The sequence below is a fragment of the Hordeum vulgare genome, chromosome 6H (genome assembly GCF_904849725.1).
Source record: "Hordeum vulgare subsp. vulgare chromosome 6H, MorexV3_pseudomolecules_assembly, whole genome shotgun sequence".
Lineage (NCBI taxonomy): Eukaryota > Viridiplantae > Streptophyta > Magnoliopsida > Poales > Poaceae > Hordeum > Hordeum vulgare.
This window is the reverse complement of record NC_058523.1, coordinates 552,201,300-552,212,971: the sequence shown is the minus strand read 5'-3', so window position 1 is coordinate 552,212,971 and position 11,672 is coordinate 552,201,300. Positions and strand designations below refer to the sequence as shown.

General features: G+C 44.2%; 1 protein-coding gene across 1 annotated transcript; it reads left to right on the top strand.

Moving 5' to 3' along the window:
* Positions 1–408: 408 nt before the first annotated feature.
* On the top strand, positions 409–4,546 carry LOC123405858 (disease resistance protein RGA5-like). The gene is made up of 2 exons (XM_045099388.1): positions 409–1,420; positions 2,482–4,546. Exons 1-2 carry the CDS (start codon positions 594–596, stop codon positions 4,544–4,546), a joined length of 2,892 nt encoding a protein of 963 aa, XP_044955323.1. The 5' UTR covers positions 409–593.
* Positions 4,547–11,672: the final 7,126 nt, after the last annotated feature.

Here is an 11,672-nt window from a genome sequence, read left to right as displayed (position 1 = left end):
GACGCGATTGGATGGATTTTTTTACACCACCGTTAAAAAGGGCCTCGGGGGCATGTTGGGGGCGCGAGTGGAGATGCCGTGATATTCAGACTTTTACAGCTTATATAGCTACACCAGAAGTTGACAACCAGTCACCCACGAAGGCTAGCATTGGATACTCCCTTGCTCAATGATCGTTCAAATCTTGGCCACCAGTTGTAAATCACTGGCAGCAGGGCATCACGCTCAATTATTCCACTGCCTTTTTTCTGCTTTTAGAAAGTCATGATATGACAAGATAATGGGTGAGAGAACAAAGCATATTTATCTTTGTGTAAGAGTCACTTGCATATGGGCTCCTCACGCTGCATTTCCCTGTTGGTCCGACAAGCCCTACAGAGCCGTGAAGCAGACTGTCCACAGCTACAGCCATGGTTAGGTCCATCTAAAGCAAAAGCTCAAAGAATCTTACAGCTATTACGAACCCCATTAGTCCGTCCTCTTCCTGCTCTTCTCTCCACTCTGAGGTCTGAGCACACCAACCACGAACCCAAGCAGAGATGGGTTCGAGAGAGGAATAGAGAGATTCCTTGAACAAGAAAAAAGAGAGATCAATGGAGGTGGTGAGTGCTTCACACGGCGTCTTGGGTCCCCTGCTGGGGAAGCTCACCGGTTTGCTCGCCGGTGAGTGTGCCCGTCTGAAAGGCGTCCGCCGCGAGATCCGGTCGCTCAAGTCCGAGCTGACTGGTATGCATGCAGCGGTCCACAAGTACATGACGCTGCAAGATCCCGATGTCCAGGTGAAAGTGTGGATATCGATGCTCAGGGAGCTGACCTATGACATCGAGGATGTCATCGACAAGTTCATCCACCAGCTCGGTACTGACGGCCACCAGCACGGTCGCTTCAAGGACTTCTTCCGCAAGACTGCTCGCCAGCTCAAGACCCTGGGCTCCCGCCGTGGAATCGCCAGCCAAATCAACGATCTGAAGATCCGTCTCAAGGAGGTAAAAGATTTGAAGAGTAGTTACAAGCTGGATGAAATTTCCTGTGGCACCATTGAACATTCAGCTGTGGATCCCCGCTTGTCTGCTCTTTTTGTTGAGGAAGCACACCTTGTGGGAATCGATGGTCCAAGGGATGATCTTGCCAATTGGATGTTGCAAGATGAAAATGGCTCGACCAAGCATCGCAAGGTGTTGTCCATTGTTGGATTCGGTGGATTGGGAAAGACAACACTGGCAAGGGAGGTCTACCGCAAGATCCAAGGGCATTTTCATTGTCAGGCTTTTGTCTCGGTCTCACAAAAGCCTAATGTAAAGAAAATTATGAAGGATTTGATCTCCCAGCTGCCTTGCAAGAAAGATTTTACCGAAGGTATCGATACTTGGGATGAAACGATATGTATTGCGAAGCTAAAAAAGCTGTTACAAGATAAAAGGTAATTTCAGCCTCCTTTTTAAAAAAATATTTATGATAATTTCTTAATACTAGCCTGACTATACTGCGATGAAAAGGAATCAAACTGTAAGCAAAAAATTTAATGACTTGCTGCGGCACATGAACCACAGTAATAATGAACAAAAGGAGTGAGAGAGAGGGTCCCCTTGACATAGCCCACCCCTGATATTTATCGATTCCATCCAACAGAATAGCAGTTTTAGCGGTTGTAGTAAGGGAGTAAATCCACATAATCCATTTACCATCGAAACCTTTAGTTTTCATAATAGCAAAGAAAGCATCCCAAGAAACTGTATCAAAGGCCTTCGTTTCTGTCTGTCTGAACTTATATCCATTTGTGCATATAAGAAGTTATAAGCGACGCACCTGTTTTTGACAAAGCCATATAGACCATTATCAACTACTCCCTCCGTTCCTAAATATAAGACCTTTTAGATATTGCACTATGAACTACATACGGATGTATATAGACATATTCTAGAATGTAGATTCACTCATTTTGCTCCGTATGTAGTCTCCTAGTGTAATCTCTAAAAGGTCTTATATTTTGAAACGGAGAGAGTAGTACAGTAATAAGAGCTTGAAGCCTAGCCGCCAAAACTTTCGTGATTCATTTCACCGGGCAGTTAAGAAGCGAAATATGCCTGAAGTTACCGGGGGAGCAGCTATTTTCTTTTTTCCGAAACATAATCATGTAGGATCTGTTGATTCTTTCTAACCATATTAGTTGGTTAGTTTTGAGTTCCAGCTATGGCTAATGTCTCAGTTAAGTAAGCAAACTGCAAATGGTAACATAAGGAATAAGCACACGGAACGGAAGACCCTAAATAACTTGTTGAGTACTTGCAGCTTGTATGATTCTCAGGCAATCATGGTTTATTTATTGTGTTCCTTCTGAATTTTTTATTTATCATCCTCTTAGAGATCGTAGTTTTTTTGGTCATTAGAGTTGAAGTCCTTATAAATGACATTGGTATCTTTATGTTCTGTACTTGAACTGCTTTTCATAGTTGGTTAACAATATCTACTTATATGCATCAGGTATCTCATTGTTATTGATGATATATGGTCCATATCAGCATGGGACGCTATTAAGTATGCTTTCCCGGAGAATGGATTTTCCAACAGGATTATAGCTACCACACGAGTTGTTGACGTAGCAAAATCATGTTCTCATGGTGGCAATGGCCGCATGTATGAAATGGAAGCCCTAAATGATCTCCACTCCAAACGATTGTTCTTCAAAAGAATATTTGGTTCTGAGGACTGCTGCCCTGATATGCTAAAACAAGTTTCGAATAAAATATTGAAGAAATGTGGAGGCCTCCCACTGGCAATTATCAGTATAGCAAGTTTATTGGCAAACAAACCGGTGGTCAAAGATGAGTGGGAGAGGGTCAGAAGGTCTATTGGTTCTGCATTGGACAAAAACCGAAGCTTAGATGGAATGAATAACATATTATCCCTTAGTTACAATGATCTTTCACCCAATCTCAAGACCTGCTTGTTATATTTATCTATATATCCTGAGGATTATGTGATTGAGAGAGATATTTTAGTGAGCCGATGGATAGTCGAAGGCTTTATCTCCGAAGAGCGCGGACAAAGCAAGCAAGAGGTTGCCGAGAACCACTTCTATGAGCTAATAAACAAAAGTATGGTCCAACCGGTTGAAATTGGCTATGATGGAAAGGCTCGTGCTTGTCAAGTCCATGACATGATGCTCGAGCTCATTATTTCAAAATCACTTGAAGATAATTTCATCTCTTTGGCATGCCATGGTCAAACTGATTTGGCAAAGGGTGATGGTCTTATTCGGCGACTATCAGTCCAGCACATTGACCAAGAGGTTGCATCTATATTGGCAAATGAAGATCTAAGCCATGTACGATCTTTGACAGTGATAACATCAAGTTGCATCAAACATTTGCCTAGGCTTGTTGGGTTTGAAGCTTTGCGCGTACTAGAATTTAAAAATTGTGAGAGTCTGCACAGGTATGATATGAATGGTATAGATAAACTATTTCAACTGAAGTTCCTGAGCTTCAGGGGCACTCCGATGTCGAAGCTACCATCAGGAGTTGTGAGGCTATATGGTCTGGAGACGCTAGACCTTAGAAATACACATATAAAAGAATTACCCAATGGAATTATTCAACTTGTTAAGCTACAACATCTACTGATTGCATATTATTTCGGTCGTACTAGTACTCCTTATGGTGAAACGAAGATACCAAATGGGATTGGAAATATGAGGAATTTACAGGCGATCTCGGGCTTTAATATAATCAAGAGTTCATTATGTGCAGTCGAGGAACTGGGAAACCTGACCAGTTTGAAAGTCCTCCATCTAGAGTTTAGCATTGGAGGATCTCAGGAATACAAGAGGCATGAAGAGATGTTACTCTCCTCACTGTGCAAGCTTGGCACATGCAAACTTCAGTCTTTATGGATACACTCTGTTTATTCGACACCCATCCAGTTCTTAGATTCCTGGTCCCCTCTGCCATATAACCTCCAAATGTTTCGGATGACCACTAACTACTATTTTCCAAAGATGCCAAAGTGGATCGTACCAACACTCAGCAGTCTTGCATACCTGAACATTAATTTGATTGAAGCAACAGAGGAGGATCTGCGGATGCTTGGAGAGATGCCCGCCTTGCTCTGTCTGAGTATAACAATCAGCACTCTCCAAAAAGAAAGGCTTGCCTTACAAGGCATTGGATTCCCGTGTTTGAAGGAATTCCGCCTTATTCGTGCAAACCATTGTGGGAGTGCAATTTACTTGACCTTTGAAGAAGGGGCACTGCCAAAGCTGGAGAAACTGGAGCTGCCGTTCTTTGTTTCGGTGGCAGAAGAGTATGGGTTCTACTTGGGTCTTGGCCACCTCCCATGTCTGAGAGATGCCCATGTTAGTCTCTGCAATTATGGTGACGCATCTTACGAAGGCAACTCTGCTGCAGCTGCCGCTATAAGGAAGGAGGCAAATAGCCATCCCAATCACCCCAGGTTATCTATCAGGGCTGCCGCTATAAGGAAGGAGGCAAATAGCCATCCCAAGCCCTTTGGCCTTTCAGACGGGAACGCACGTGTGGAAGCTTAAATAAAGGTGTCCAAGAAGAAGACGTGTTAGTTGCTCTGCTGCGTGGTACTATTTGGTTTTCAGTGAATCTTGTATCCAATTTAGTTGCGTTGATTACTACTGTTAAGAATCAATTAAGTTCTTGCTGTCGTGTGTGTACTCAAGCACTTTGTGTGTACCAACTTATTTAATTTGATGGACCATGCATTCAGTTAAGTTGAAACAGCTGGGTTGAAAAGAAACAGTTGTGTTGAAAGATTTATGCCGTCAGGTTTCAGAGTTGTAGTATTGTTTTGTCAATCCTATGGGCATACCCCCTAACTACTGATATAAGAGCATTTAGATCACTATGTGTCGTTGAATGAATTCATGGAAATGTCGAGTTGTGCTACTGAACTTGCCGTGAGCGCGTGAGGTTCAGAACAGGTTCTTGAGTTTCAGACTGCTTTAGAATTCTAGCACAATGTTTGGATGCTATTGTTCGTTCATGCTTTGCAAGTCCTGGACGGATATCTTCGCAAGACAGAACTGGGAGGGATATCTTGCCAGATTTTAAGCTTCTACTCCCTCCGTTCTTAAATATAAGTCTTTTTAGACATTTCAATAGGGGGCTACATACGAAACAAAATGAGTGATCTACATTCTAAAATATGTCTATATACATTCGTATGTAGTTTAATAATGGATTTTTTTAAAAACTTATATTTAGAAAATGGAGTATGAGCTATTGCCCTTGGGATTCAGTAGCTGTGTTCACAGGAAAAATGAGGATGATTAGTCTTAAACAGAATCCATGGAAGTAAGTGAGAAGGAATGAAACCTTCCCAACATATGGGCTATTTAAGATTTTCGAAGGCATCCAAGACCATAGGTAGAAATGTCGACAAACGAGTCATCAGTCGGTCCTGTTATAGGGGTCGAATCTCAAGCGTCCAGATCGAAATAGAAAAAGAAAGTAAAAACTTTTGTTTTTGAGAAACAGTTGATTTAATATTTTTTAAATGGAACGATATTTTTTTTAGAAATGGAACGACAGTTAACTATATGACTGACTAACACTGGTGAGTTTTTTTTTTGGCAAACATGAGCCGTCAAGGATGGCTTAATTTTATTATTTCCTTCGTTCTTAAATATAAGTCTTTTTAGAGGTTTCATTAAGGGACTACATACGGATATATATAGACATACCTTAAAGTATAAATTCATTCCTTTTGCTTTGCATGTAGTTCCTTAATAAAATCATTAAAAGACTTATATTTAGAAAAAGAGCAAGTATCACTGGTGAGTTCCTTGGGGAAAGAGATGGCCTCCAAGGAGAATTACATCCAAGACCTTGCTGCATCGAAAGTTGCATCCTTTTTTTTAGGGAAATAGAAAGTTGCATCTAGAAGAGGATCTAAAGTAGAAAGCTCTCTTAGCAAGTGAATGATCTACACCGGTGAGTGTTGTTGGGCTTGTTTCTACACAGTATATGTTGTACAAGAGAAGTGTCTTTCACCTCTAATATTCGACCCGTACTAGACCGAGGGAGAGGCCCCCGCGTCGCCCGCGTCTTGCGACACGGGGAAACCAGGGCCGCCGCCTAGGTCACCTCCGCCACCACCGCTCCCCGCTGCGTCGCTGCTGGAGGGCCAGCGCCCAGGGATGGCGGCGGTGGGGTGGTTTCTTTCCCTCACGCGGGAGCCCCCTCCCCGCCACTCCTGGATCTGGCCGGGACCCCTCCACCATCGTCCCCGTTCCTCCCGCGCGACCTTCTTCGTCTACGGGGATGGAGCTCGTCCCCTCTCGGTCGGATCCATGACGGCGGCGGTCCGATGCATCCTCGCGCGCGGCCTGACCGGACCAGTTCCGATCTGGCGATGCCCCTCTCTCCGTTCGGCTGCTGCGTCAACATCCACCGGCCGCTGCCGCCGAAGGTAGCAGTGGTGGCGGCCACGTCATGGCTGTTGAAGACGGGCGGCTGGGCTAGCGCAGCCTACCTGATTCCCTTCGTGCTGGGATGGTGTGGCAGCAAGGCGGCGACGCTCGCCCATGCGCGGCGACTGTCGGTGCGATGCAGGGTGGCATCGATGGGCTGAGGGGGGAGGATGTACGGTGTTGGCTGAAGGCGACGGCGCGGAACCTACGACAATGATGGGTCCTGCTGGGGTGATTGAATAAAGGTGACGGTCCTAGGGTTCCTCTTGCTCCAAGATGAAGATTTGCCAGATGCCCGTACTTTTGATCTGGCCAGAGTGGCGGGTTCCGAAACTCTCTGTCGGCGAATTCCCATGTGTGTGTTATGCCTGAAGATTGCTGGATCGGGTGAAGTTCGACCGTGCCCATTGGTTCTTCATTAAGGAGGGAGAGGCGCGAAGCTTTGCTATTTGTTTCCATCGAGAGATACTTTCCTCTATGGTGAAGTCAAAGGCAGAGAATGTTAGGAAAGTCGAGATTGAAGGACTAGTAATGGTGATTGTAGTCTACACCGTTGAAGAATTTGCTTGGAGTTTCGGGATTTATAGCAGTGGTATGTAAGTGGGGGCGACATCACTGGTGAAGTTCAAGGTCCTACCTTTCAGGGTGAAAATCCAAGGTGTGGCCTTAATTGGTTTTGCCTCGCAATGGTCTTGTTGAAGACATTGTTTTGAGAGTGGAGATTATCTCCAGGGTGAAAACCCAAGATTTACGATCGGACGACGACGGTGCTAGTGCATTGTTTCCTTTTTGGAGGCGTCATTTTTGAAGGACATGGACGTCAGGTGTTGTCTTGGTGGTGGTTATGCTGCTGCTGCAAGTACTGAATCTTTGTAAGTGGACTTTTTTTTTTAGCTTCTTCTTCGTTTTTAGGCTGTGTGCATCCGTCATGCCATTAGGGCATCGCGTTGTTGCAGAGATTAGGTGTAATTGGTATATTCGCGATATTAATATATATTCTTTATAAAAAAAAGAGAAGCGAAAATCGCTGGGTTAGCCCTTTTTCTCAAAAGAAAAAAAGAGGATATGGCCCAAGTGGCCTCTGTTTGGTTTCGTTATGAAGAGCGAAACAGAGTTGCTCTGCTCCCTGCGATTAACAGGTGACAGGTCAGAGTCCTCCGTTCATTTCTTTTTCTGAAACCCTTCAGGCAACATTGAATTGTAGTTGCACGCCGTCATGCCTTGAACCATCAGACGTTCGTCCTGGACCTGGACAGCCTGATCGCCGACGTGGCCACGGCGAGCTGATGCAGGCCTGCAGCTGCGCACCGCCCAAGCGCTCCAGGTGCGGCACCACCGCCGGACCCAGCTTCAGGTACGTGTCCACCAGGCACAGCAAAATAACCAGCAATATATGCAGCACAGGTTTATTCAAGATTGATATGGTTCAGCCGCAGGAATTTTTCTGGTCGACTTTCAATGCTTTTGTTTTTGGTTTTTTTCCAACTGATTTTTTTTTTGGAAAGGAGGCAACGCCCCGGCCTCTGCATCGAGAGATGCATACAACCCTTTATTAAAGAAAAATAAACCAAATCCGAAACGAGTACATCAGAGTTGATAGTAAAGAAGAAGAACGAATCGATACAAAGCGCCCAGAACGCCCAAGCAGCAAGAGAATAATAAGTAGATGCCTAGCCACCTATCCTATTAGCTTGCCGCCATACAAACCGGTTGAAGATAACATGTGCTACCATCTTCCATCGAATACACCCAGTAACCATAGGCTCCCTGGAATCCGCAGGAGTGAGTAATGACCACATGCGGGTCAGTGCGGTAGCCCTGTATATAACCTGTAAAAAATGGATAGACGTACATCTGTTAAAAACTAAATCATTCCTGCAGGTCCAAATTGCCCATAGCAATGCGCAAGCTCCAACCCGGATACTCTTTGCCAGATGACCACCAACTCCCTGTACCCACGTCCCAAACAACGTGTTGACACTAGTAGGGGGGGTGATATTAAAAGCAATGTGTATATAACGCCATAAGATTTTAGCCATCGGACATTGGAAAAAGAGGTGCTTGATAGTCTCCTTGTTGTCACAAAAGTTGCATCGATGGTTACCTTTCGATTTACGTTTTGCCAAGTTGTCTTTCGTGAGGATAACACCTTTGTGAACAAACCACATAAAGATCTTTATCCTCAACGAAACTTTGACCTCCCAGACATGTTTGGATCTTGGAATGTACCCTGAATCGATAAAATGAAGGTACATAGATTTTACCGAAAAGGAACCATCCTTAGTTAGTTTCCATCGAATAGTGTCGGGCCTATCCGATAATTGGATTTGCATTAATCTTCTAACTAAGTGTAGCCATCTGGTCCATCTTTCACCGATCAAAGATCGACGAAACCTGATATTTAGAGGCGTGTTGCTCAAGACTGCCGCAACCGACGCTTGTCTGCGTTGGACAATATTGTATAGCTGCGGATATTCTAGCGCTAGGGGCACATCCCCTAACCATGTATCCTCCCAGAATCTAGTTGATTCACTATTATGAATGACAAACCTAGTCTGGTTGGAAAACACGTTCTTACACCGCATCAACCCTTTCCAAAATGGAGAATCATTGGGTTTAACGGTGACCCGAGCTAAGGTCTTATGTTGTAAGTACTTATTCCTTAGAATTTGCACCCACATGCCTTCGGTTTCTACCGAAATTCTAAACAGCCATTTACTTAGCAAGCATATGTTTTTAACCTCTAAATTCTCCACCCCTAAACCTCCTTGATCTCTAGGTCTGCAAATTATGTCCCATTTAGTAAGCCTATACTTTGTTTTCACTTCATCACTTTGCCAAAAGAAACGTGACCGATAGAAATCTAACCTCTTCCTTACCCCTTTAGGTAACTCGAAGAATGATAATAGGAACATCGGCATACTGGTTAATACTGAATTAACAAGTACGAGACGTCCTCCATAAGATAGAAGCTTGCCTTTCCAGCAACTTAGCTTCTTTTCGAATCGGTCTTCGATGCATTTCCACTCCTTGTTTGTAAGTTTCTGGTGATGTATAGGCACCCCCAGATAAGTGAACGGAAAAGTCCCACACTCACACCCAAACAGTTAGTTGTAAGTATGTTGTTCCTCCTTTGCCCTTCCAAAACAAAAGATTTCACTTTTGTTAAAGTTAATCTTTAACCCAGACAACTGTTCAAACAAGCATAAGATGAGTTTCATATTTCGGGCCTTCTCTAAATTATGCTCCATGAAGATAATGGTATCATCGGCATATTGTAAGATTGAGACACCCCCATCAACTAGATGCGGTACAAGTCCTCCTACTAGATCGTTATCACTAGCCCTCCTAATCATCAAGGCCAACATATCAGCAACAATGTTGAAAAGAATCGGCGACATAGGATCCCCTTGTCGTAGACCCTTCAGTGTCTGAAAAAAATGACCGACGTCATCATTCACTTTGATCCCGACACTGCCTTTTTTAATGAAACAGTCGACATGCTTCCGCCATAGCTGGTCAAACCCCTTCATACGTAGAGTTTGTTGCAAGAAAGACCATTTTACTTTATCATATGCCTTTTCGAAATCAACCTTGAAGATAACCCCATCTAGTTTCTTCGAGTGAATTTCATGTAATGTTTCATGCAGAACAACTACCCCTTCCAGGATGTTCCGACCAGGCATGAACGCCGTCTACGTAGCCTGCACCACCGAGTGGGCTACCTGATCTAGCCGATTAGTACCCACCTTTGTGAATATCTTAAAGCTAACATTGAGTAGACATATAGGGCGAAATTGTTCAATACGCGTCGCCCCTTCTTTCTTCGGTAACAACGTAATGGTACCGAAATTGAGATGAAAGAGTTTTAATCGTCCACTATATAGGTCATGAAACATTGGCATTAGGTCATCCTTGATAATAAACCAGCATTTCTTATAAAACTCCACCGGGAAGCCATCCGGACCAGGAGCTTTACCATTTTTCATTTGTGTAATCGCCTCAAGCACCTCTTTCTCCGTGAAAGGAGCGGATAATACGTCGTTATCGGTGTCTCCGATTTGAGGTATATCCGCAACCATTCCTTCATCCATAGTGATAAAAGAATTAGCGGACTCTCCAAAGAGCTGTCTATAATAATTTGTAATGTACAATTTCAAGTTCTCGTGCCCCACTATAGTGCCCTCATACTGTTCTAACTGCACAATCCGCTTCTTCCTGTGCTTGCCATTCGCAATCAAATGGAAAAACTTCGTATTGTTATCCCCATGGACAAGCGTACGTACTTTAGCTCGAAGGCCCCACTTCATTTCCTATTCTCGAAGGAGTAGCCGAACTCTCTGTTCGGCTTCATCCTTGGAAGCCCGTTCATTTGCATCTAACACACCAATCTCCGCTTTGCGATCAAGATCATCAATATACTTTAAGAGTCTATCCTGCTCCTCTTTGTATATCCCAACTTGATCCTTTGCCCATCCCCGTAAGAACTGTCGAAGATGCTTAATCTTGTTTTGCCATCTTTCAACATTAGACCTCCCTCCGCATCCTACCTTCCATTCTCTAGCGATCATGTCCATGAATCCCTCCCTCAGGAACCAACTGGACTCGAATGAAAAATAGTTTTTGTTACCCGAACGGGTTGCCTCCCCGGCATCCAGAAGCAATGGTGTATGATCAGAGAGCGCCCGATTAAGTGCACAAACAGAGACTAATGGGAACTTCTGTTCCCACTCCGTACTCGCGAGTACTCTATCTAACTTTTTGAAAGTTTGTTCTTGTAGGGAATTAGCCCAGGTATATTTTCTTCCTGAAAGTTCAATCTCCCTGAGATCCAGACTTTCAATAATAGTGTTAAACATAAAAGGCCATCTGCCATCAAACCTATCATTGTTTTTTTCGTCTGACCGTCGAATATTGTTAAAGTCACCCCCCACCAATAGAGGTAACGTGTCATCGCACATCCAGACCAAATCTGCTAGGAAATCTGGTTTGAGCTCTGCCTGGGCCGCCCCATACACCGCTACTAGAGCCCATAGAAAACCGTCACTTTTCGAGCGCAGCCTATACTTAACTACAAACTCCCCGACCACCACTTCGCGTACCTGAAGTGACTCACATCGCACCCCAAGTAAGATCCCACCGGATCGTCCTCTTGGGGGGAGACAATGCCAATCAAAATCCACTCCAATGGTTAAATTTTTCAGGAACTGTGGTGTGAAACTATCGCGAC

Coding starts and splice junctions, on each gene's coding strand:
- LOC123405858 (XM_045099388.1), top strand. CDS start 594: ATGGAGGTGGTGAGTGCTTCACACGGCGTCTTGGGTCCCCTGCTGGGG. Junction 1,421..2,481: donor AAGCTGTTACAAGATAAAAG/GTAATTTCAGCC, acceptor TATATGCATCAG/GTATCTCATTGTTATTGATG.